Source organism: Neopelma chrysocephalum, unplaced genomic scaffold (assembly GCF_003984885.1).
Source record: "Neopelma chrysocephalum unplaced genomic scaffold, ASM398488v2 Primary Assembly neopelma1_42, whole genome shotgun sequence".
Lineage (NCBI taxonomy): Eukaryota > Metazoa > Chordata > Aves > Passeriformes > Pipridae > Neopelma > Neopelma chrysocephalum.
The window spans coordinates 3580438-3607973 of NW_020897700.1; the positions used below are offsets into that span (position 1 = coordinate 3580438).

General features: G+C 40.1%; 1 protein-coding gene across 1 annotated transcript in view; it reads left to right on the forward strand.

Annotated features, from left to right (window-relative positions):
- Nucleotides 1-18: 18 nt before the first annotated feature.
- KIAA1211 (KIAA1211 ortholog) overlaps nucleotides 19-27536 on the forward strand; it is a 55341-nt gene continuing 27823 nt past the window's right edge. Inside the window, 2 exon segments of the mRNA XM_027676433.1 lie at nucleotides 19-2376; nucleotides 17567-17735. Of these exon segments, the coding sequence (XP_027532234.1) occupies nucleotides 2283-2376; nucleotides 17567-17735 (263 nt within the window). The 5' untranslated portion in view covers nucleotides 19-2282.

Genomic DNA, 27536 nt, shown 5'->3' on the forward strand with positions numbered 1-27536 from the left:
CATTGCCAGATTGTCCACCACTTACCTTCATGTCTGTTGTCTGAGTGATGCTGCTTCTCAGCTGTTGCTACGAAAAGTCCTTTGATAACCTTGTGTGATGATTAAATGGTACTAATTGTCCTCACCTAGGAGGCTGTTTCATGGTCATTCAGGCATCTCCAACATTGATGGTAGATTATGTTATCCCTGCAAGAGGTACCCCTTGACACCTATGCTTTTCAATATTGTGATGTCCATCTGTTGGTTTTCAAGGTGGATCTTAGTCATGGGGTTTGGAGTGAAAAGACTGCAAAGGACCTGAATAGCTGCAGAATGTACTCAGGGAAGTGACCACAGCTATGATCCACAGTTTCTGCTTAGGTACCTGTGCAGTCTTTCTGATGATCCTGAGCCCTTCTGTAAGCTCTCATGGTCTGAATTAATCCTGGCTTGCTAGTTATTTGGAGGGATGCTAGATGTAGTGCAGCACTGTGGGAGGAAGGCTTGAGGGGGCTGCGTGAGCTGATTTATGGACTGCAGAGAATCTTGGTCTGTCAGCTGCTAGAGTGGCATAAGCAGCCCTTATAGATGGGTCAAAAAGCCATGCATTTTGTCAAACCAAAGTAGTTTCATCTTCCTATTCTTTTTTTTAGCTCTTTTTAATTAAAATGAAATTGGGCGGAAGTGATTCTCTTGGTTCCTGAGAATGTTTCATTAGTGAAATAAAATGTGTCTCTAAAAAAGAAGTCGCTAAAGTCATTATAACACATAAATCTTGATATATCTACCAAAAAAAAAATTTGGCATGAGATACCTCAGAGGAGAAAGCAACAGGGGGATATTACTCTCAAGCTTTTTATTTTATCTTCTCTCATTTACAGTTCAGTCCCATTTGTCTGTGTTTTATGCAAATTATTCTATATGTCTGTATTTCCAGTGCTTAGAAAGAAGGGGTCGCTAAGCAGCCTAAGATTGTTCAATGTTTTTCCAAATACACTTTTTTTAATTGACCTAGCAGAGATTTGAGAAATCAGATATTAGTAAATGCACTGTGTACAACAGATTAATCAAAATTTTCCTCTGTTAAAGGCTTTATCTTCTGACTTAAAAAGTCTCTGCAATGGATATGAAAATGCCAAGGACCTCTGTTGAAACTGGATAAAAACCATAAATTTTTATTTCACATTGAGAAAGTATAATCTTTCTCTAGATCTTGAATTTCATGAGAAGCACTTTTTGGTATTAACACCATCAGGATGTGAAAGCGTAAGCATAAACACTTGTTGTTGGTCTTTGGGTAAAACTTGTAATACATGATTTTGAACAAACACCATGCAAGAATTGAAAAGACATCATTAAAACATTAATTTCCTTTTGTGGATTTTACTGCATGATAAGCTACCTGGTTCCCAAGAGAATTGAAAATTAGACCTCCATTTGTATGCCAAACTACAGATCTGAGAGCCTAGCTTTACTGGGTATATTTTCCCTTAAATCCTATTGCAAATGTGTATTTGTAGAAGACTGGCACCTCTGCGAGTGGAGCTACTGGATCCATGGGAAGTTTTATCCAGAGCACAGAGAAGTACTGTAGTAGGCTTTGGCTCAGCTGGTGTTGACTGAGAACTGCATAATGAAGCCTTTTTGGGGTTTTATATTCAAAATTTTATTGCTTTCTTAGAGGAATTTGCATCATTGTTGCTTCTTTTATGGTGAATAATAAAGTCTGCTTAATGCTTGTCTCCATTTCATGGTACTATAGGATGCTTCAGAAAATACTAATGTCTGGCACAAACTTTCTTGGAAAATGCAGCCTCCTGATTTCATGGTAGCTATTGACATTAAATTGTTCTTATAAAAGTAAAAATATGGATAATACTATAATGTCAGGAATTTTCTTACTTTTTTAAAACCACTGCTGTTATTCATAACACCTATAAAGGGTTGCCCAATATCCCCAGTATACCTTATTTCCCTTGTCGGACAAGTAAGCTATTTTTGGCTTTGTAGCTGGGGAAAACTGAGCAAAAAGCAATTATATAAACTAATGTACCAAATGTAAGATCACCTGGGAGGTCTTAGCTATCAGTCTGAAATCACCTTGACTCTTGCTAGTTAAAACCTCCCTTAGCATTTTCCCCAGAGAGAGCGCTAACTAAGAACAGGGTGCTGAAGTACACTTCCAGCCTTATTTGTAAGGCTGTTCCTGCAAGCTTCCTATCACATTACAATATGTCCTTCAGAGTTCTCTTAAAAACAGTAACAAAAAAAAAGGCAAACAAGCCCTTCTCTTTGGTGATTTCATGGCTTTTGTTTCTTCCTCAGAGAAGATCAAGTCTGGAGTTTCTCTGACTTCGTCTGAAATTGTAGGCATGATCAATTTGTTTAAGAAACCTTGTAAGTACTTGACTGATGGAGCACATGATGTCCTGTCATTCGAAAGCTCACTGTTAAGTTTTTGTGGCTTAGTCTGGAATACTTTCAGCGGGGAGCTGGCTGAGGGGAAAATGTGCTGTGCTTCTTGTTTTTAAGCAGGAGCTGCTGCTAATGTGTGTGCTGCTTTTGTCCATTTTTATGGCAGTCAGAATAAACAGTGTATGTGTGAAGCTCAGTCAAATCCAAACCAAAGAGATTATTCTGGTTTATGTTTTTGCAGGTAATTCCCTGTGGCATTACTAGGAGCTACCTGTTCCACTATGGGAAACTTGATTCCCCCAGTCCATGTTATGTCAGATGCTGCGCTTTTACCATACTATTTGAAATGGCTCTTTTAGCTGATGAAAGTTTAGAATTTATGGATTTAAATTTTGAAGTAAATAGAAAAGTACATGCTTACTTAGGATCATATGGATTATTTTTCAAAATTGTCAAAAAGTTTGCCATTTTAAAGTTTACTATGGTAATTCTAATCTTGACAGGTTTTCCTACGATACTTCTCAATTATCTTTCAGTTGCACTGATACTAAGTTATATTATTTCACTTTTATTGATTACATTGGGTTTGCAGAGATTCTTTGACAAATTTAGAATTTATTTGAGTTAAATGATGTGAATGGACTGAAGCAGTGTTAAGTTTGTACTTATGTGTAAATAGCAAGCATGCTGTCAAGCAGTGGTGCTGGATTCATGTGGTGGTGTCCTGTTCACCTCTTTGTTGGTGAAGTTTGGGGATGGGAGGGAGATGGGGGAGAAGAGCCTGGCCAAAGCATTTATAATAAACAAGACTTATTTTCAACATAAGATGATGGTTAACATCATAACACAACTAAAGTTTTAGTCTGTTTTCAGATTTCTCCATTATATACCTAGTGTCTCTGTTTCCACTGGATTGCATGATTTTCCACATGAGCTTGCAGTACTAAAAAGTATTAAGAGGGGAAAAGGCTCTGACTTGATTCACTTGCAAGTGCCTTTCAGAACATGAAGTCCCCCCCGTCACCCTGTCACTGACAGTCAGGTCAAATGCTCTCCCAGAGAAAGAAAGGAGAGAGGAAGGAATGTAAAAAAGCCTTTACTTCTCAACAAGTTATTTAATAGTCTCTAATTATGGATTTAAATGATGAAAGTAGTAAGAAGACTGAGTTTGCATTTACTGTTGAGGAATTCATGTGGGAAGAAGAGACACAAGTGTTTGAAATACCTGACTAGCTCTCTGTTGTCATCTGTTAATAATTGACATGGCCCTTTCATTTGTATTTTGTTGAGAAAAACGGAGTAGGCTTGACATATAAAGAAGCTCTTAACTTCCTTTGTGAAGCAGTGGGAGTACAGCGTGTCCATTCAGTACAAAGAAAAAAATTTACTTGTGTGAAGTTTTCAGACTTTTTTGGTTTTCCTTTTGTATGCTTCACCAGTGGCACTGTGGGAAGGAAACTCTGTTTCTCATGTGACTTTTACACTTGTGTTAGCTATTATTAGTTAAGCCATAACTGAGCTGCAAATTCCAGGCCCAGACTTTCCCAGAATTTGGTGCCTGCTTTTGTAGAAAATCATTTTTTCTACAATTACCACCAAATAAAATGGTGTATCACTGTCTTACCTTATACTGGGTTTTATGGTCAGTCACTGTATGGTGCTGTGGTAAAGACTTAAAAATCCCCAGCAGACAGTTGTAGGGGATGAGTGATTCATTGTCATGTGAGACTTCGCTGAAAGCTGCTGTTCTAGGAAATCTTTGCCTATGACCACTTTGCTTGTGGTCCCTTTGCTTTCAGTCTCTTTCTATCCTAGTATGTGCAGTGATTTTTTAACTCTCCCCTCCTCGGCAAACTTTCCCTGGGTAAAGAGCAAATTTTGAAAATATTATGCTATTAAAATCTTACTTGGGATGTTTGTTTCTGATTCCCTAAGAAGCATACGATTTACAAAGAGATGAGTATGACTGACTTACCTTGATTCTGCATAAGTATTAGCAGAACTCTAAAAGATGAGATCATGAATATGGATGATTTATATATCCATGAGCACTCTACATGGGATAGCAATGCTTTTTATACATAGAACATGAAGTTTTAATTGCTCATGGGTGGAGACAGACACTAATTGTCTAATCCAGTAATTTGTTGCGAAGGCATTCATTATCTTTGTCCTTTAAGATTTCTTTCAGAAAAGTTGGGAAAAAAAAGTTGACCTCATGGGTAAAGACTGAATTTCAAATTACTCCTCTGCTTCTTGAGCAGACTGGCTGCTGTTGGAAACGCAACACTCAGCTATATGGAATTCTTGTCTGTACCAACCTGCATTGCCATGCCTGCATTCATTTTTCCTAATTATTAAATAACTTGCACTTAATGAGTTGCAATTAATTAGTACCTTTTGCTTTGTTACACACGCAAAATTATACTCCAGTAAAATGCTTCATGAACTAATTAGATATCTTAACACAGTTGAATTCTGTCCTCTTGTTTGCTGGTTTCTTATTAGATAGTGAGATTAAAATCTTGTTCTTTACTCCAAAGATGCAATCTCTTCATGTTTCTTTTCTCCCATGACAGACGAAATGTAATTCTTATTCTGGAATGTTGTTTCCCTAAATGAGGTGTCCTCTTTAACCTATAGAACAAAGTGCCTGTCCCATTTCACAATACAGCCTAAAGCAGGGATGACCAGCTGCTCTGTGGCTACACTTGCCCTAGCTGACAACTCGAGTGCTGGAGGATAATAAGAGGCTGACTCTGGAGAGGGTGCTTGGGGTATCCTGAAGAACAGGTACAAACAAACCTTACCAGTCTGATGGCATGGTCCAGGAGGGCAGGGCAGAGAAACACAGTTGTTTACAATGAGATCAGGTTCTCAAAACTTACTAGTTATGGCATGGAGCCCATTCCAGCAGAGGAGAGCAAAGTCCTGCAAGGCTGCCTCGGCCCCTCTGCCCTTGCCCATCAGAACCTCAGGGGGCTTCCAGCCACCTTGCTTTTCCCCACTGTGTATCTTGGAACAAAAACTGTTTTCAGTAAAAAAACCAAAGAAAAATAAACCCCTCTTCCTCTTCAGTTTGAGCTTATTCTGCTAGAGGCCAAGTAATGCTGGTGATGGCTCTGCATACATAGAGGACTTTGGAGCTGCTGCTTGGGATTCTGCCATGCTGTGTTTCCACCATGGCTGCAAAAGGATGATGCTGTCTTTGAGAGAGTTTGTTTCTGGGGGGCTCTGAGGTCTTTTCTATGGACAGTTTTTCTGGCAGATGTTTAAAGTAAACAAACATTTGATATTACAAGGAAGTAATACAGATTGCTACATCTTCTGATCCTTCCTGAGTTGTAAGGTCTTGCATGCATTTTAAGAGCCATCCTTTCTACCCTCTTCCTTGGCCCTGTTTAATTTCACATGCTTTGTTTAAGAGGCTTTTGGCCTCCTCTGCAGTGGTGCGCAGTGCACATGGTGACCATGCAGCAGTGGGCTGCCATAGTGGGGAGGCTTGCAGCTAGGTATCAGTTCCACGGATGTACATGTCACCAAGGCACCTCGAGGATGAACAGTTACAGACAGATAATCTGTTTCAGCTCCTATCCATGTCTCCTTCCACTTTGTGCTGAAAAAACAGGAAAAACACTTCCCTCTGCTTTTGGAAGAACTTAGTAAAAATATTATTGTATTTTTAAAAGCCGTTCAAATAATTTTTGCTACAAAGTAGTGAAATCTCACTGCTCTCTTATTTTCACTTTTTTGATTACATGGTTATCCTATTACACAATGCTATCAGGATTGTGTTACCATTACTGAAGCTTTAGGATACAATATGGGTGATGGGTGATGCCCTCATAGGAATCTGTTTACCAAAACCAAGTACGTGTATTCGAACACTTTATAGTCACATGCTTGACTGTGGTTTCCAAACTGGCACCTTCCAAGTAGCAACTGCCCTCCCATTAATGAGTGTGGATATTTATAGTGCCAGGTAGCTGTATGTGTTCTGTCCAGGTGGGTTTTTTTTCCAGATCGATCAGTGATCTGCTCATCTTCATTTAACATCAGTAGACCAGTGAATTCTCAGGTGATACAGCAGATTAGTTGTCGTCAGATAATTTTCAGTTTACAGTCTGAAACACTTAAACTCAATATCTGTTCATATGTGTTGAGTTTAAACTCAACATTAACTGTGACTAAATCAGATTAAATTGCATTTGTTCAGAGTAATGTTTTCTGTAAACACATTATGAACAATCTATACCCTGTGATATATGTCATCTCTCTACCATCAGGTAGAGACATATGTGATAAATGAAGCCAAACTGAAAAAAATAGAATATTTGGAGACTCTCCTATTTTGTTCTGATATTGTGTGGTTATTCATTTTATGGTTTGGCTCCAAATAATCCATGGCAGAAAAGCAGGAAAATGAAAAGGAGGTAATGTGGTTTCTCTTGTAATTGAGACATACCCTGCTGGAGAAAATGCTGCTTTGCATCACTGCAGTGCTGTGTATTTCTGCTGCACAACTGGCATCTTTCTTTCTTCCATGTAATATGTAAGACTTAGGCTTAAAAAGTGAAGAAGAGGGGATAAAGGGGTGGGAGAAGCCTAGGCTTAACTTTACACTGTGCAAAGTTACCCTCATATAACTGACAGTGCTGTCATTTCATATACCTAAATTAAATGGTTCTTTCCTCTGACTGTCCTGGGTGGGTGTTAATGCACATATGGCTTTTGGACTTTAGCTCAACTGTTTAAAGAAGTATCAAGATTAGCACAGTCATTTAGAGCTTTAGGATTTTTCTGACAATGTAGAAGAAAACCTGGTATGAGGGTCTCGGGATCTGATAGAGGGCCAACAAGGAGCACTGGAATGATTATTCTCTTCACCTAGGACTTTTAGCTGTAAGTGTTAATTTTTGCATTCTCTGTGCCCACAGGGCAAAGCAACAGCTATGTTGGTTTCCAAACTCATATTTGACAAATCTTTCAGAAACTTTCATGTGAGGAAAGTTTCAAGAAGTGCAACCTGAATTTGCTTTCAGGTGCTTTGCAGTATTTCAGCATCAAAATGCATCAATGAGAGAGATGTGGGCATCTCTTGAGGCCACTGGTCACATAGTGGAAACTGATTATTTTGGTAAACTTTTATTTCAGCTTGTTTATTGTTATTGTTCTTTAAAGCTTGCATGTGTTGCTGTAACCCTAGGTGTTGCTTTAGAGAGATGGAAAAATACTGCTTCAGCTGAATGCTTGTAGTCTAGATAGGAATACATTTAAAACAAATAAAAAAGGTTAAAACTTGGTGAATGTTTTACCTCTCTCCTCTGCTCCCAGCCCATTCCCAAATCTGCTCTCTGCCATTTCTTTTACAGCAAGTGCTCTTGAATCTTGATTTTACAAGTGTGGGAATGGTATCAGGTGTGTTTCTGCAAGGTGTCAAGAAGCAGTTTAAGGAAGGGAGCTAAATATGGTTTGGTCAGCATGTGCTTCCCCTGACTCATTATGAGCTTCCCTTAACTGGACAGGGAGGGCTCCAATTCCTGTACCAAGCTGCTTGCAGGGATCCAAAATGTGCCTCAGCACCTAGGAAAACAAGTGTTCAGAGATGCTGAAATTGACTCCTGCTTCCATCCTTGCTTGACAAACAGACCCTGGCACTAATCAGTACCAGGAGAGGAATTTCTGTTCCTTGCTCTTGCTGTTGTACTGGACCAACAGGGTGCCTGATCTGCCAGAAAGCACCCTGTACAAGTGACATTTTCTGGGATGATATTGCACTTGGCTGGTCCCCTGGGTGTCAGGGCTGCTGTAGTTCCTCAGAGTACAACAGACACAGCCTGTGCTCCCAGTGTCCTTCCAGGGTTTACAAACTGCATATTTGAATATTTTTCACTCTAGGGTCCATCTTGATGTCATATCCTGCAGTCTACAATCATTAATTTCCCTTGGTGGTAGTTACATTTAACCATCCTCACTAGCAAAAAGATCTTGTGCTTTGCCTGGCCACCTGAGTCCCCTCCATTCTGTTTCATTCTGGGACATAGTACATGGTAAATAAATTCCAATGTGGGCAGGTGATGTTGTAGAAAAAGTGGCATCTTCTTTCTCAGCAAAGTTTAATCACACCCAGCTCGTGTGGCTAAATTTGATGTATTTCCCCAGTTTACTGGTGATAATGCTTTGTAATCTCTGCTCAGTGAGACGGTGTGTGATGAGCGTGATCAGTCACATCCTGGCCTGGCAAATCCTTGCCTGGAAGCGAAACAGCATGAAAATAGGGAATAGATTTTTTTCTTTTTGTTCCCACTGCCTAAAGGAAAGATGTTTTAAAAGGAAATGTCTGGTTTTCCTGGTTCAGGGATAGAAGGAGTTGTTCTTTTGTGAAAATGCCATTTTATTTTTGAATTATTTTATATATTTTTGAAATGTTTAAGTTTATAAATGCTTGAGTGTCATCTCTTTATGGCTGCTTCTCTTCTCCTTTTTAATTTTGCTTCTTCATGAGTAATTAATTTTATTCTAGCATCATAAAATAGAACAGATAGAGGGAGATTTCACTTAGCATCACTGTAGTAGCTTGGGTTTTTTTCTATTTTGATATCAGAGAACTTATAAAGAGCCCTTTATATTTCTATTTGTAGTAGAAATCTTACTTGACTGGCATTTAAAATAGCACTGCTTCTGCTTATTAGTGTTATATGTTTGTATATTCAGTGTTAGCCAAATAAATGTGACAGTAAAATACATCTATTTGAATATTCTATGAAGTGAATATTGTTAGTTCTCAAAGATCGGAAGAAAAGTATTCCACATTTTTTATCTCTTAGATACGTATAATTAGGTCTAAACTGTAAAATTTTATAAGATTTCACTGAGTTTTTCAGTCACTTGAAGCCATTCTTTGACACTCACCAGTCACAACAACTAAAAAAGCCATTTTTATATGCTGGTTTTCTTCAGTTATTGGTTGCTATTGTTCTAAGCAGGATACTGCCTTGAAAGTATTCCTTATATTACTAGCTTTAGTGCTTGCAGCTGCTGTATGTCACAGTATCTATGTCCTTACTGGTTTCAGTTTGTGTTAGGCAGCAAAAGCAGAAATAATACATCTGATTTTGCACCATGACATGAAATTTTTATCCAATAATATTGCCTTTATGTGACCTTCAAGAGAGAATTTGTTCTGTGTCAAAATGACTCAGCAATGTATTAGTTTGTTGTTTCCACCATAAAAGAAGGAAAAATTCCAAATCCCAATCTAAAATATATTGGATGTACCTGCTTGCTTACAGCCTTGATTTATTAGCACCTAGTGATTTATTAGTAAGTTGGGTCTCCACCCCGTTCCTTGGATAGTAACCCCTGTCAGTCCCAGGAGCCCCTTCCATAAGATGACATTTAATTTTTGTAGCAGCACCACACTGCTGGTTTATAATTATCCTGTGGTCAGCTGGTGTAGCCAGATGTCTGTCTTCTTGCACATTTCTAGCTGACCTGGGCCAAGTTATTAGAAGAATGTTTGAGCAATATGCCCTAAACAAATGAGTTTGTACATAATACTGCAGCATTGCCTCTAATTTCTGTTATCCCAGTCCTCCAGCCATCCAGTCCTTCTGGCATGGCACTCTGACTCTCTTTGGAGGTCAGGATACTTGTCAGGTTTGTTATCAATAGAATTCAGTAGCATGCTGTTAGCACTTCTGCCTTATCTCTAAGGAGGTTTGGTCTATGAATTTCATGCTACCTTCATGAAAATTGACATTTTCTGTTTTCTATGGTAAGCCAGTAGTTTCTGTGAGGATGCAATGCTCCTTCTCTCACTGATGGAAAACTGGAAATGGTATGGATCCAAAAGTGTTGACCAGTGCAATACAGGACTTATTCTAGGGCTCCAGGGGCAGGAAAAACTTCATGAAACACAATCCCCTGCAAGAATGATCTTAGAAATAGTGATTTGAGTGTAGAATCCTGGTCTGCCAGCAGCTTGTACAAGCCTTGAGGAGGTATAAATGACCGCCAGCAGCTGGGGAGGGGCAGTGGGGAGCTGTTTGTCCAGCGCAGGTTTTACTCCTTGGACTTTGGACTCCTCTGTGGCAGGGCCTCAGGGAAGTCGCTTGGCCTTTGAGAGTTTATCTTTTCATAAGCACTGTGGCCAGGATAGGTTTTAAATGCTTTCAAACAGGAATTGTTCCATGTAAGAAATTAACTTCCTAAGGGAATCCCATGTTTTACAGGATTTTTTTTCTCTGAGAAGGAAATAATAAGCCAACATCCCTTAACTGCATTGACCTCAGGTGTTTAATGCAGCTCTGGGAACTTCAGATAAAACCCAGCATACCAAAAGGGTCTCCCATCATTAATAATTTGAGTTAATAATTCTTGCCCTAGTAATTTTCTCCCTTCTGTTACATAATGAATGGATGTTTCGTTGGTGAGTCAGAACCTTTTGTGGTCCATTCCTTTCTAAAAGTCTCATGTGCATCACTGAGCCAGGAGCTATAATAAACTGGTTCTGTCTTATTGCATATGTTCTGCAATGCAGCCCAGCACCTCAGTAATATCTGTCCCATTAACTTAACCCTTTTGCAAATGTCCTTTTATGTATGAACTCCACTACCTGTTGTCACTGTGCTCAGGATGCATATCCCAAGTTGCTTCAAACCCCTTGGCTACTCACTGTGTAACCTGTAAGTAGGGCTTTCTCTTGAAAAAGTTTATACTGATCTTCTCATACTGTCTTCCCTGTTGGGAGTCCCTGCTATCCCCGGCCTACCTCACACATTCCCAAAGTGACCTACCTGCTCTAAGTTTGGTAGTGTTTTTTGGAGGGTGGTGTCTTTTCCATCCCAAAGGTGCTGCCCAAGGGTGGCAGCGGGATGGATTAGGGCAGCAGGATGTCAATGTTAAAACAAACCATTGGGTAAATGAGGCTTTCCAACTTCAAGGACCACTCATTGTGATACTTGATAAAAATAGAAGGTACAGAAATACAAAGTCTGGCTGGGAAGACTTTAATTTATAGATGGGGAAAAGAGGAAAACAGGAGCTCAGCAATGAAGGGAGGGGAGACTCTTGCCAGAGTAAATGAGACTAAAGAATTAGTCTCATAGGAGAGAGGACCAGTATTCACTCAGCTCTGGTTCTTCTGTTGTCATCTAAAATGTCATCTAAACATTTTTAAACTGTTCTTTATTCCTCCTCTCCATTTGTATTTGTTTCTTGCTTGTAAAGACCACTGAGGCAAATCTCATGTAGTAGAGGTTAAATCCTTTTGCCTTTAAGTGAATGACATAACTTTTCACTTTCCCTGTTACTTCCTTGTTGTATCAAGAGAAGTGTTGAAATAGCTGTTTCCCTGCTCTGGGTGATAAAGTATGTTAGATGGTGTTTGAGCATTAATAGACTCTATTATGATAATTCATATGTGTCTCCAAACAGCCGACTGTTTTGGGAGGAAGAAAAATCAAAAAATCAGCTCTTATTTATGGAAATGTTTTTGTGTCTGCAGGTAGCAAGGGAAAATAGATGTTTCTGGAAAATAAGATTTGTTTTTGCTGTGTTATGGATACTTTAGGTAGTATTACTAGTTTATATCAGGTAATCCAAGAATACCTCATCCTCTCTGTGGGACAAGGTTTGCAAGAAATAGTATCTCTGTAAGATCACTTGATACTCTTGGAAAAACAGGCAAGCATTGGCATGCTATTTTTCTTTTTCTTTGCCTATGTGTTTCATTAGACTACTGTCGCTACACCAACTTGATGCTTTTGATCCCTCTCAATATTGTTTTTATTTAATGTTTCTCAGGTATTGATTTGATGTCAAGTCATATTATCTCATCTCATCTCTGTTAGCATGGGACTATTGCATACTATCCGCTTTATGAGTTTTATGTGCTATCACTAAATATCTCACAGAGTTGAACTCCTTGCTGGGAAGTTACATTATTGAATCTGAACGTCAGTCTTTTTTAATGTCAATCTTTATTCTGTGTGTGTTCTCTTAAATGTTTCTTTGGGCTCTTTGTTGTTCGTTCCTGCTTCGTATATCTGGACTGCATCTATATATTCATCTGTCAACCCCAGCTTTCTTTTGAGCTACATATGGAAGAGAGGGCAATGGACTGAGGGCAGGTCATGAAGGCAGAAAATGTCCAGAAACCAATTTTCCCTGTGAAATCTCATGAGCTACAATAGGTACGGGAGCTCACACCTATTTTAAAACATGAGAACATGGTTAAGTGGAGCAGAGGCTACTCCATGATCCCAAACAATTTGTTTCCCTTTCCTGGAGGAGTGGAAACACCTCTCCAGGGAGTGCTGCAAATTTATATCAGTAATGAGCATCTTTGGGGAGTCATAGAAATGGATGTACCGAGTCATGGAGTGGGTGGGAAAGCTGGAGGCAAGTGTCAATCCTGGTTTGCACAGAGAAGCTCTATGCCCTGTGAGAACAGACTGGGCAAGGGGGAGTGAAGGGTGGCTTTTTGATGGGGACCTGAAAAGCAAACAAGTTTGTGCAGGTGCATGGCCAACCCAGAGCTCAGCAGGGCACTGCTTACTGTAGTGGATGCATCCTGTGTTATTTTAAAAAGAGCATCAATAAGAAATATCATTAGCTTGAAATCAAGGTGGGTTTTTTTACTGGCATTGTGTCTCATAACAGCCTTTTTCTGTTGCAGAGATGTAATTAGAGATGTCAATCAACTTACCCTTTTAATATCTTTTAGTTCCCTTTTTTGCCTTGGCTGCTGTATTGGGCCTGCAGACCAGTAACCCACCTGCCCTCTCTCTGCCACACGGTTCTTAGTGATGCATGCACATGGATTTTCATTCTCTAAATTCTTTATAGAAATTTCTATTCAATTTAATAATTCATATTCTCATTAATCTAGCTTATTACACCATATTTTGTAGCCATTAAATTCAATAACAAGGAACACATTCTTTTGGAGACAGGTCCTGTGCAATATCTCATTCTAGAAGTGTTATAGACAGATGCTGCATCTCATATAATGAGCAGTAAAGTCTGTGAAATCTCTGCAAATCCCATTTCAAAACTGGGGCTTGAAAAATCCTGGCCACAGTAACTTCAACTTTAAATTGACACTATGAATCCTGATTTTATTTGTTTTTCCCCTCAACGATCATCTTCCTGCCTACCAGCTGATGCATGTGCTTGGTCAGCTCTGCTTGGAGAGGTCTTGCCCTGCAGGTTTCCTCACCCACAGTACTGTGAGTGCCCCCAGCACTGCAGCAAATAGGAAAAGCAAGGAACCTATACCTTGTTAAATATTTAGGTGTCTTTTCTGCGATTATGTGAGTCTTGCTTTGCTTTGCTTGAAAATTATTTTTCAGATATTTCCAGTGACATTGGCATCTTCTCTGTCCTGTCCACTGGCACAACCTCACCCCTGCATTGCTCCCATTTTCTGGGATACACTGCTCACTCTCTTTCCAGTCATTTAAATTTCTTCCCTATATAAGCATGGTAGTTAAGTCTTTGTTTGACCTGTGCTTGTGTTGAGGACTCTGTGCTGGTTTTGATGGGATGGATTAAGGAGGAATTAAGCCTAGGAATCCCAGTGGATTTGGGTGACATTCGAGCAGTTTAATAACAAGATGTCTTATGGGAAATTTTCAGCTGGCACATTGATAAGACTTTGCCAGCTGGAGTCCAAAGGCTGTGACTGATTTACTGGCAGTAAAGCCCATTGCACCCCCCTTCATCTTTCTTGGAGAGCATGAAAGAGAGAGCATGAGAGAAGCTGCTCCCTTCTGTCACTGGGAGTGGAAGGACCATGTGCTGCCTTCATGATACTGATGCTCTCCGCTGGCTCTATGTTAGGCACTGTGTGTCTTTGTGCATCTGACAAATAATATGACAGGTTAAAGATTATTCTAATCTGTTCTGCTAGTCTTCTGATAGCTGAGACGGGAGCGTGTACCATCTGTGCTGTGTTATTCTAGCTAGTGTATCCAAACTTGTTTATCTGTCGCCTTCACACCTTATGTTATTCTGTGATTCCAAACTGATTTACTGTTAACTGTTTACAGTGATTTGAACAAGATAGACTTGTCAAACAGACAGGAAAAAAGATTTAATTACTAATTTCCCTTGGTCTCCTGGGGCTGGATGTGCAGGATTCCCATTCAAGCGATTAAGGAGAAAAGCAAATGGCCCATGTAAGCAGACTTATTTCCTGGCACTTCCAGCAACTGTCCTTGCTGCAAGTTGACAGCATTGGGTGTCCTAACCTTCAGCGTTTCCTATCCCATTTTTTTTTCTCAACACTAGAGATGGATGGAAGGGAGGAGTTGTGTTTGAGCATTAGAGATGCAAAAGGCTTTTGTGCAGGGCATTGTCTGTTGCATTGCTGATGTTTGGATTCCTTTTTGTACTTGTTTTACTGGTTTACTGGTTTACTGAAGCATTTTACCCTATAGAGGTAAATTCCTCCATAAAATCTTGTGAAAATTTTACGTAAACAGACTTTGTCTTAGTGGTCAGGCATTCCTTCCTTAGATACCTGGAAGGGCAGGCTGCTGGCAGGATGGGGAACAGTGTGTGCAGCCTGAGCAGGGATGGGTGTTCATTGGTTTTGGAATGCATCACAAAGCCTAATTTAAAGAATTCACACTTAGTAATGTGACAACTGTGATGATGGGGTATGTGGCAGAAACAGCTAAGGGATATGTTAAATCATACAGAGAAAAGCAGATCTTGGCTGGAGATAGGAGTGTTGGCTTTCACCCATTTTCATGAAATGAAAGCTGTGTTGACCTGTTATATTTGTTCAACACCTAGATTCATAGTTAGTGAATCAGTACAGTAGATTTAGAGTCAATGAGGAAATTCAATTATATCTGAAGACCTCCAGAAGAGGAGGGGACAAGGCTAATGGGGATGAATGACATGGTGAGAACCTTTTTTTAAAAATGCTGTAGTTGAATTGATTTATGCAGTAAATTGCATCAACCAGCAGAAGGGGCATGGCACAGTCTTCCCTTTCAAAGAAGGCGGAGGAAACAGGCAAGGTGGGAACTGTGGACAAATAGGTCTTTCACCCAGTGTTGTGTCCAGTACTGATGCTTTCTCTCCTGTATGCGCTACCATTTGATTTATGGGGTTTTGCAGTCAGTTTCTCAGACGTGTGAAGGGTTGAATCAGCTCTGGCCAAGAGCAATAATTTCTCTCTTTCTCTGCATGACTGCCTGCCTGTCTGTTAGGGGTTCCATGTAAGAATATATTTCTCCAAAGTCAGAATTCAGCAGCAAAAAATTGGTCTGGCTGGAGATATGAGTTGCTCAGCTTATGGAAAGCAGAGCTGAGGGAGAGGTTGAGTACCCCTTTTTCTTCTACCCCGGTAAAACTGCTGCTTCAGCGCTTGTTGTTTTTCTCATCTGCTCATTGTGGGTCAGTGATTCTGAATCAAAAAATTCTAATGCTGGGCCTGAATTTGAGGTTCATAATTCAGCTTTTTATCTTTATGCTGCTACTGGGATGCGTTGTTGTCTTAACCAAGTTGCACAAATGCTGTGTATCTTGACTGCCCAAGGTGAGGAATTATATCTGTGTGAACTTTTTAGGGATCTTTAAAGGAAATGCAGAATTACTATCTGTTGCGTCTTTGACTTCATAATTTCAGCCTACGTGTCCTACCTCATCTGTAATCAGGTACAGATAGATAGATTCACTTTGTGTAAGTTTGATCCCACCCTGAGTTCAACTTGGGCTCTCTGGCACTATGCTAGTTTGGAAACCACTTACCACAGGAAGCAGGCAGATCAGAATGTGCTTGGGCACATTTTCTCTCTCTGAGTACTCTGCCGCTATGCCTCCAGCAACTACAAAGGGGTGTTACCCAGATTTGGCTTTGCCATGCTCAGGTATAGCAGAGTGGAGTGTAAAACCTAATGTGGAATTGAAGAGTGCTATTGCATTACATAAGAGTTTCCAAGTTTTCTGGTCAAATGTTCCTACAGGGGCCTCCATATACTTTCCAATCAAACCGCTGCTTTCTGTTGAGCCACAGCCCAGAGGAAGAGTGGAGCATGCTGAGGCAGTGTGTATGCACACAGACTGTGAGAAAAGCACATACAGGAATTTAAAGAGCTTATGAAAATATCTGTAACCAGTACAAAATGATGCTTTTCAAATTAGATTATGATAGGGGGCTAAGAGTTGGGTTTTCTTTAAAAAAAAACAAACTAGCTTGTTCCAAGTAGATTCAATGCAAAATTAAAGTGAAGCAGAAAAGAAATAAAACTCTTTTTAAATGTTATTATCTTTCAGATACTCTTTGATGCATCCCAGCCCTGAGAAATTAATCTTTTCTCGACAGTGGCTAATAAGAAAATCTTGGTACTTCTTCTGAATAGATGTGGGGATAGTAGCTGAAAGCTGCCTTTATTTTCTCCCGTCTTTGGTGGAAAAAAAGTTACTTTTTTTTTCCTGGTTAAGTTTTTTATTTCTTGTTTCTGTCTTCATGTCTGTTTTGTGTTTTGCTATGCTTTTTTGGTGTAGCTTTGAAGATTTCAGTGTCTCAAGGAAGAAATGCTTGGTCAAATTTTGTCCTCAGTCACCTGGGGGGAAAAAAGTCAGAGAAATGTATTGACTTTCCTGATATAAAGCTGGATGTTTATTGAAGTAACCCAGCAGCAAACCAACCGAACTTTATCCTCTTTTGTTTGTTCATTTATAAATTGACTTGTCTAGTTATGAAGACACATAACTAAAACACAGCTGGTTGATTTCAATTGCTTCTAATTCAAGGCAGAGGATCCAGCATCTTCCAAAGTGGGGTGATCAAAGCAGTGCTTGTCTTTTGGTAAAATGGTCAAAACTGTGGTGTAAAATCTAAAAGTGAGCTGTAGTGTTACATTCTGTCTTTGCAAAACTATCCCTTCTGTTCATCAAAGTGGTCGGCTGTGCTGACACCTCCAAGCAGATCCTTAAACCCAAGAACAAATGTTTTAGTGCACTTTCCTTTGCTTTGTCAATATGACGTGTCAACAGCAAGTTGCAGCCCGGCATTTACATCTCAAGTGCTGGGCTGCTCCGGGCTGGTGACTTGCTCTTTGACCTCATTCCTCCTTTGAACCTGCTGCCGCGGCGTGTGCTCGCCAGCCGCGTCCCTCAGCCCTGCGCTGCTCTGTCTTGTCATCCGCAGACAAGAAAAAGGCAGGCAAATTCCAGCCTTTCAAGAAGCTCTTCAGCAAGAGAAAGAAAAGAGAGCCTGCCTTGGACTGTGAAGAACCCAAGCTGAAGCCCAGCCACTCCTTCAGCAATATCTGCAACGGCACCTTCTCCTCCGATGAAGAGCCAAACAGTGGGCTGAGGTAAGTGCACATGCATCTGCTGCCAGCCTGTGCACATACACTGCTTGTTCTCCCTGCTTTTAATGGAATTAAATTTAAATTCTCCCTCTGCTAAATGGCAGCAATTTTTACTTGACTTTTTACGAAGTGCATGCATCTGTCTCCCTCCTCTGAACATGGCACCTGCTGCTTTACACTCCAAAGTGGGTTCATGTGCTGGTTTGCAAAAAAGAATTCCCAGGGTGAAGCAGAAATGAATTTGAATCCAGCTCTGTGATTTAACAGAATCCATGGAGAACCTTGAGCACACGTATTAATGGCATGTGTGTTTTTAGAAACTGTGAAAAGAGAACCTTGAACTGGTATACTTTATTGCACACATTTCCCTGCAAGGTGGTATCTTTGGATCAGAACAGACACATCCTTTTTCAGTCTATCCCATACAGTTTTTGCATTGTAATTGGGGTCAACAAATAGGCTGCTTTTATTCTGATCTGAATGTAGAGCAGAGGAAGGAAGGGAGCTGAGAGAAGCACCTGGAAATCAGATCATATTCAGGTGTCAACAGAGGATTACAAAAGGACAGTGTGAGAATTTTCTGTATGAATGGTGGGAGAAAGAAACTGCACAGAGCTAACTAGTTAGCAATCTCTAACTGGGAACAGGAAAAAAAAAAAGCCAAACCAAAAACCAAAAAAACAAAACCAACCAAACAAACCAACCCAAACCAAAACAAATAAAAAACTGCCTACCCCAACAACAACAAAACCCCAAGGCAAGATGCACAAACTAATGGCATCAGTAATACTTATTTCACTTTCCAGCTGCTAGTCTCAGAGAGGTTAGCTGACTCCTGGTCAAAGCCTGCTGCTTTGGAAAAAAAAGAAACTATTTGCACTGTGAATGTAACAAAACAGCTGAGAGGGTAAAAAAACATGCCAAAATTTGTAGCAGAAACATCACCTTGCACAGTATTTCCAGTGGTGCAAAATAATAGCTGTCAAAATGTGATTTAAAAATTATTTATTTGAGTTTTTTGTGCCTTTCTGTGAAATTCCTTAAGTTCTAGGTTTCCTTTTGGTTTCTGCAGTGCAATCTCATATACCTCTTTTGCCCAATCCAGCTTTTCAGAAAATCAATACTGAGCGTAGCCACAGTGTAGCTGGAGGTGTGGCTGACTGCTGTTGCATTGCATTACCTGAGTGCATGATGCCAAAAGTCTGTAGTAGGTTTCAGTGCCTTTTCCCTCAAGAGCAAACTAAAGGGCGTCATCTCGCTATCAGGGATTTCCCATTCAGTATAACCGAAAATGCGGTGCTGCGCCCAGAAACAAACAGTGATATGGGAACTTGTCCCATTCCCCAACAGTGACGGGAAGGTGTGGCTGACCCTGGTGAGACTGTTAAATGCTTGCATTTTTAAACATATTAATTTTTCTAATTAATAAAGGCATTAAATGTAAGCTTCTGGTAGAATAAGTCAGACTGCATGATTTAAATCACAGGGGATTAGCAAGGGTGAAGGGTCCCACGCCTCATCTCAAGTGGAACATTTCTTTCTGCACCTATGACTCCTGAGAGGTTCTATTTTAGCCTGCTAGAAATACCAAGACAAATCTCTCTTTTTCCTCTCAGGCTTTATGGTGCAATGTGGGTGGGATTTGATGATAATTTTCAGTTTGCAGATAGCGTTTTTCACGCTACTCGTCTTACAATAAGCATAGATATTCAGTGCAGTGCATTAGATTGCTTTGGGGAGCTTAGTTTGGCCACCCCATTGTTTTCACCATAGCTTCCATCCATTATATTTTTTTGGCCTTTACTGTAATTTCAAATATTTGTGAATTGAATGCAGAGAGAGGCTGAGTGAAATGATATACATAGTTGTTTACAAGTTGACTAACAGTAAATGTATTGCCATACCTTCCACTATTCCTATAGAAATAGACCAGAGCAAATAAAAATATCAAGTAATATATTTATATAAGCAAAATCCTGAATAGTATTGTAAAACCATTTGCTTCAAACTCTTTAAGAATGTATGACAACCATATATTTACAAAAACTTAATAAATGTTCCAATTTTGCAATAAAAGTTTAGGGATACTCCCATTCCCTTAATAGAGCTATATTTCTTTTTCAGCCTGCAAAGTACATGAATTTGTTATCTGCAGATGTCTTGTGGACTTCTTGTTTTGTTTTGGGGAGAGGAGGTCATTGTTTTGAACAGATATTAAGGGAGGAAGCTGCCTCCAGAAGGTAGAGACAAGCAAATGAATGAACATAGGCTAAAGAAAGACATCTGTATTGCTTCCAAGACCTAAGCTAGTATTTCACTGAGTGCTGTATTGGCTTACAAGCCTGCTCACAGCTAGCGCTGAAATCTCTAATGGAGACTGCACCGACTGGGTGATGCAGACATCCCTGGAGCCATTTAGGTAATCTGCATATGGTGTAGATTGACTAGCTGAGTTGGAAGCAGCCTGGGAGATCTGCCTGTCCATCCGTTCTTACAGATGCATCTTGGATTCATCAGATGCAAATAACTTGCTTGGTATCCTGATGTATGCACGCTTCAGCCTGTTTATTCATCCATGTTGTTTTGCAATACTCGGGTGGGAGGTATCCTACTGCAGTTTGTCTTGCTCTGTCTTGTGAAAGACTGGAATTCCTTTTCCCACTTTTATACTGCCCTTCTTGAGTTTACAAAGTTAAAACTGTATTCATTAACTTCATGTCCTAACCATAAGGGCTGGGAGATAGAAGTGCTTGTTACAAGGAAGCTAAGCTGTGTTTGTGGACCTTCACTGAAGTCTCCAGAAGCTTCTGTTCTGAGGCTATGATTTGGCACTTTAAAAGATTTTATATTTGTCTAATTTGTCACAGTTGACATTAAGCAAGCATTGTGAGGACATACCTGAAAGTGCACCTGTACAGTGCCCTACAAAAGTTTGCCATTCTGGCTTGGTGTGCAGAGGCAGTGGGAAATTAAATTTCTCTTATTGGGGGTACAGTAGCCCTTCCTTAGGCTGGAGGCAGTATTTCAAAGGACCTGGAATTAGACCTGTCAGGTCTTGAGGAGCTAAGTGTGACAGCACTGATCTTCTTCCAACAAAAAAAGTCTCTGAGTGAATTTCAGTCTCTTGACACTGCCTCTCCATGAAATTAGACCCCTTTACTTGCAGAATTATACAGTTCCATATGAAACAATCTAGATCAACAGTAAAAAAGTGATCTGTCTACCCAGCTGGAGTTTCAAGGAGCTCCCAAGAAACCTTCTCTCTGTCACATCCAGTTTTCCTACACTGGGCATTTTTTTCTGTTTATTAGCCTTATTTCTGCAATTGGCTTTTGTCACTTTACTAATTTCTTTGGAAGTGGCTCATTTTGAGTGCCTTTGACTCCAGTGAGAGTGCCGTGTTGCAGTCGTGCTTAGTGTCCACCTTCTTCTGGAGACTTCATCTTATCAGAACTCAGATGTCAGCAAGTATCTCTTCAAGCCAAAGCAGAGAAAAGTAACATGTGGACACTGTAAAACTGTTATAAACAAAGCAAGCTTGGACTTTCCTCTCTTACATCAGCTGACAAGGATCCATGTGGAACAAGTTTCTTATTTCTGGGTTATGAGGTGTGTTGTGGGAACTATGGATGTTCCAGGACAGAAAAGGTTGTGGCAAAGAACAGCTTTACCCTCTGCAGTTTTCCATTTGCATGGATTTTTTTATAAGTTTCATTACGAATTTTTGTGACATTAGAGTTGTTTCTCCTTTTTTGTAATTTATATTGCAGCTGAGTTGCAGAGAAATAGGACCCACAACCACCTTATGAATGGCCATTTCTGATGTGTACTCAGTGGCATGTGGTCAGAGCAGAGGAGTGGAGAAAGCCTTCCTGAAGTGGTTCCAGCTGCCTTGGCAGATCATCAGACTAACATCATACTCAGTATTTTTTTTGACTTTAGCTTTTCTTGACACCTCAACTCTCACTTTCCTCCCTTCTGTTCCCAGCTTGCTTAAGTCTTTGAGCTCCAGAGGCTTTCTTCTCAGGTATGTGAGCTAGGACTTTTTACTACTTGTTGCAATTTTATCACTTAGTAGAAATTTGCACAAAGTGCCATCAGCTTGCCTTTTTTTTTTTCAGCTGCTGCTTGAGTGCAAAGATGCCTCATTATGTGTGCTATAATTTGTATATGATCCTGAGAGCTCTTCAGTAGGCCACGTCTCTGCAAGTCCTCAATATTTTATATTAGGTTGCACTGTTTCTCCTTTTTAACTTGTCTTTTGTCCTCAGCCTCGATTATGATTAGTTTAATTTTCACATCAGTAATCCCAGAACCTTTTCTACTCTGGTCTTCACTTCTTCCATACATAAGCCGTCTTGCTTTAGTCTCTCTGGAAGGCTAGGATGTCTTACTGTCCACTTGTCCTCTCCCTTGCCTCCCTTTTGGATTTTTTCATTGCACTCTCCCTCCTAATCATCATATACTTTATTTCCTTCCAGATTCTGCATGGCAACTGTCGTTTTCAGCAGCTGATAAGGATGAGGTCTAGGCTCCTATACCATACAGAGTTGTCACCTTTAATATAATATACTGTCTTATTTCCTCTTCCTTTCCTTCCTTATCAGCTAAATGCAGTCACTATATAACACTTATTCCTGCCAAGGCTAACTTAGACTTTTCACTTCTTTTTCTGACATTTTGCCATACTTTAGAGCAGATTTTGCATAAACATATGCTGCTATTTGACAGAATAGTGTCACATGTGATGGATTGCCAGGTCAAGTGTGAAAGCTGGACCACTTAGAGCCCTGTTCCTTCTACTAATCTGCATATTTCTATGCTAACTGGTGAATGTCCATATCCTCAAGCTGCATCAGGGTTCACTTGCAGAATTACTGGAAACCAGAGTGATGCCTTTCTTTGCTATACATGCTGAGACTTTCTGAAATTAGACAATTTAGTGAATAATTATGTAAAACTCACGTGTCAAGAACTATGTAGTCCTACTTCATTGCCTTCTTGCTCCCTCAGGGAAGGCAAGCAGGGCACCCAGGAAATCCCACAGCAGGGATCTGTGATCATGCTGCAGGTCCATAGCTGAGAAAGCAGAGCTAAGGGCAAGCCAGGAAAACAGTCTGCAAAGTGAGGTTTGGATCAAGGATCTTTGTGGCCAGGGACAGTTGTTTTTGAACTGGACACTGGCACTCCTCCAGCATAGTTCAGGCAGGGACCAAAGCCTCAACTGTGATCTTAAAGAGAGCTCCTGGAGCCATGTAGGTGGGTGGAGCTCCCAGATGAGGCTGGTCAGGGACATTAAAGCTCGTTAGTGCTCTCCAGGCCTTGATACTTCCCATGGTTAATTTTTGTGCCCTTGATTATCATAATTTTAGTTAGACTATTAGCATGATGCATCAGCTACTTAAAGCTAAGCTTGATCCCTACTTGTAAGAAAAATGAAACTATGGTAAGTCCATAGGTCACAGGTCCCCTAATGACACCAGACTGGAGCTTTATATAAGATAATGTTGTGTGATACCTTTGAAATGAGCAGGGCTACTGACAACAGGGCTGCACAACTAATCATTGGCATCAGTGGGACTTGGGTGGGTCATAACAGGGGGAGTGTCCTGAAATTCAACGGTTCCTGAAGGTGATACAAATGCATCTTTAGATTGAGCTCAGAATCAGAGTTATGTTACAGCATGGACAGTATTCCCCATCCAGGTGTGATTTAGAACCAAAACTCACATTCCAGTATGAGACATGAAAGAGAAGACACTAAAAATATATATCAGAATTACAGTCAGTTTTCATCTTTTACGTATTAATCCATCTCTGGAATGAGTAGAAAATGAAATTTATGTTTTTCATCTCTATCTGCCCTGGGGACATTCATGGGAGATGCAAAGCATTGAATCAGATTTCTTTATTAAAACAAAACAATAAGTAAAGGCAACCTATCACTGCACTTGTCATTTCTCTGGGGCATTATTCTGGGAAGAGACTCCCAGATTCCTTTGAAGAGATTAAACGGAGGGTCAATACCTGGCTAAAGCAAATTCATTCTTGCTTTGCATGCTTTGTGAATTTTTTAATGTTAAAAATGGCTTTATGTTAAAAAGCTGGCTTTGATCTCTAATGATTACAGAATCAGTTTCTAATGGAAAACTAAAAGTCATGAGACTCGGGGTTTTTTGGAGTCAGTCTCTACAAACACGAAAGAACAGAACAACTCATTCTTTCCCTTTATTTTCCAGTTTCTATTTCTAACTCTTTAATACCAGAGTGGGAGGAACATTTATGACACACCAAAGAGGCAACTGGTGGTGTGAAATTTCTGTACTACAGGAACGCACCAACATGGGATTATACAAGAGCTGAGGTCTCAGTGTTCTCTGCTGGAAAAGCTTCCCCTTATTAACGACCACACATTTGTCTTTGAGAGGAGAAATAGCTCTGGAGAAAAATGGAGTCTAAAACATTATTGCCATCAGCGTCAAGATAAACTTAACCTTGTATTCTGTGTAAAATTGTCCCTTTACATGCTCTGATGTACTTAAGGGTACAGTATATGCTGATTGATGTCTGGACTGCAGTTGTCTGACTCTTTCCAACAGCTCTCTAGACACGCAGCTAGCATGGAAACTTGAGTCAGGGTTTGCTCAAGCAAACCTGGAAGTTGTGCAGGTTTTTGAGTTTGGATGGTTTTTTGGGATTTTTTTTTTTTTTTGCAATTAGTTATTCTAGTTACCAGAACATCTCTCTGAATTATTTCATGTGAACCATGACGACTAATCAGGCAAAAAAGAGGTGATGTGAATACACGGAGAGGAGGGTAAAGAGAGAAAGGGTGACACCTCACCTGTCCTGACTTCATGTATCTAGAACTGATGGAAAATCACATCCTAAATAGATGATGATGCATAGCAGTGGATGGCTGGGGGAGGGTCCAAAGAGCAATCTCACTCAGTTTGCTGGTCTTCATGGAAGAGGAGTAAGACTTCACCTGTAGGATCAAGGTGGTTCTATTTTGCTGTAAGGGAATTGTTTCACATTTTCTAATTTCTTAGCACACACAGATACCTTAGAAAGAATGAGTAATGGTAAGAGGGGTTTACTGCACAGAGGTTTTTGCAAGCCAAATTCATACATAGATGTGATACTTCCAATATCTATGTAATCTGTTTTACCAGTGGTTTTGTGTGATTCTTCCAGAAGTCTGAAATGAAACAGAAGGTGTTTTCCCTTTCCAGGAAAATGAATCAGCAGCACTGAATTAAACAATGAGTCTGAGAAGCATATTAATTTTATGCAGAAGAAACCTAGTTAGGGGTGATGTGTATTTGAGGCAACTTCTTTTACAGCTAAATACTGTTAAATCTGGGCTAGGAGTCCAGTCATCTCCATGGTCAGGATGTGGTAGGGTCATCATACTCTGAGTCTTGCTCTGTTTCCCACCTCTTTGACACTGTGGTTTCATTACTTGTAAAAATCCTGTGGGGTGGTTGGCTCTGCTATACTTTTAGGCTCTTGAGGCACACTCAAGACAAAGACAAATCCTGGTGCATTTTTTTTCGTGTTAAAGCCTGCATGTACCACAGAGCCCATCATACATTCTCAAAAATGTAGTAGTTCTTGACAATTTCATCCTAACCAAAGAGGGTGAAGAGTAAGTTTTTAGTGTTGCTGCGAAACCAAGTATTACAACCTGTTTCAGGTATCTGAAGAGGGACACAGATGAAGCAAAGAAAACTCTTAGAGCAAATGCAATTTAACTTTGCTCTGAGTATGAGAAAATTAGTTTTGAAAATTTGTGTATTGCAACTGAAACTGGAACATGATCCTTGGGTTGCAACACATCTTCAGAGAGAACATCTTTAGGATTTGCTAAAAGTGCTTCATATTTTGATATAGCACATCCATAATTCATGTAATTTAGTCAGGTTTCTGAAAGTGAATCAGATGATGATTCAATTATTTTCAGTACAAACAGCCTCTGAAGTGTCATCATCAGAATTATCAGCAGAAGTGCTCATAAACTGATGGCACTGTTTTCCCACATTTCTTGGAAGTGATATGGCAGTTTGAAGCTGTAATACCTTCAGCCATGGCTATGACTGTAGCCTGGGTCTCTGTCATACCGTGAATCTATTGAAATTCACTCCTGATGTTGACATGCCTTTTAATCGAAGAGAGCACAGACTGTAGATGTGTATTGTGAGGATGTTTTTGTATAAAGACTTCTGAGAAAAACTTCAAAGATGGGAATGCTGGTAGCAGTGAAGGAAACTCAATTATTCATACTGTATTATGACTTAAAAGAAATTCAGTCTTTCCAAAAGTAGAACATGAGGAAAGTGAAAAAAGAGGGGGAAAAAGGACCTGTGTGATATAATCTCTCAGATTCACAGCTGGGAAGATGTGAAAGGATTATGGGCTCCAAGTGAGTAAAATAAGAGACCTTTCAGAAAGTATAAGTAGCCTGGAAATCACCTTAAACAGTATTTAAGCTCTCCTGTAAAAGAAACTAGGTTACTACAATGTGTGAATATTTTTTCCTATGTTCTTTAGCCTACATAGACATTTAAGCAAAATTCTTAAACTATTTTTACCAGTTGTTGGACATGTGGCTAGCAGAATTGCTCATTCACCCAATTCTGAAATATTCACTATACGTGCAAAGCATTTTGAAGGGACACAGTAATCTTGAATTAATGCACTACAAGGTTTCCTGTGACTGTTTCATATCTTCTGACAATTTGGAGTATGTTTGTTTTGTTAGCAAGTTAATAAGAAAACAAAAATGGACAAAACCTTTCAGATATGTTTGGCCTAAGTTCTATGAAACAGAAACGTGTGATGCCGTGTAATAAGGAGAGAGAGAGCAGTTTGGTGTTTGGGAGAATGTCAGAGATGCTGTACGTGCTTAGTGTGGTCCTAACCTGCCACTGGTACCATTGTGGGCACTTGTCAAAGGCAGGGTTGGACTTTCAGTGCTGGTGTACTTATGATTGCAGGTCACATGGAGCTCTGAAGCTGTTTCATGTGACCTGGTGTTCCCAAAAGAAGCTTTAAATGATATTTAATAAGTTCATAGGCAGGAGGAGAGACTAGATCACCAAAGGTGTCCTCAGCTTTGTAGCAGGATGGGGAAGATCTTCACTCACAGCCCTGTCCCAGACGGTCCACCAGCACTGACCTCAGAAGTTGCTCTTTTCTTCCATTTCAGAGACTCAGATTTTATCAGGCACTTCCTACTACCAGAGCATCCCTGCTGCTGGTCAAATGCAGATTTGGGGTTTGAACTGCTAGCAAATTCTGTTCAGTTTCAAAGCTGCCAGTTGGCTGCTCCCAATTTAAATATTAGGAATTCATTAGTAAGGTCAAGAACAACTTGCAAACAAGCCACTTTTGTGCCTGAATTGCAATCCTTGCCTACTAATTAGTTGCAACAAACAACACAAATATACATAAGGTGTCTGATTTTAAGTGTGAGAACTCCAACCCACTGGACAGTAAAAGGGGAGGATAGTGGTGTATGCACAGCAAGTAGCTGTGAGACAAAGCCACAAGTATCTGAGCCACAGCACTGCTGGAAAAATCTTTGAGAAAGCATTGTCTCTGGAACATAGCATGACCTGGATTATACATCCTCAGCAGATCTCTCAGCTCAAAGGTAATTAACAAACCACCAGTTCCCACTGGCCTTGCCTTCCACACGTGCAGCAGGTTCACATACTAAACAATGCAAATGGCAGGAGGGGTGGCCATGGACTGGTTTTCCAAATTTTGCATGTTTGTCTCCATTTTGGTTGTGACTAC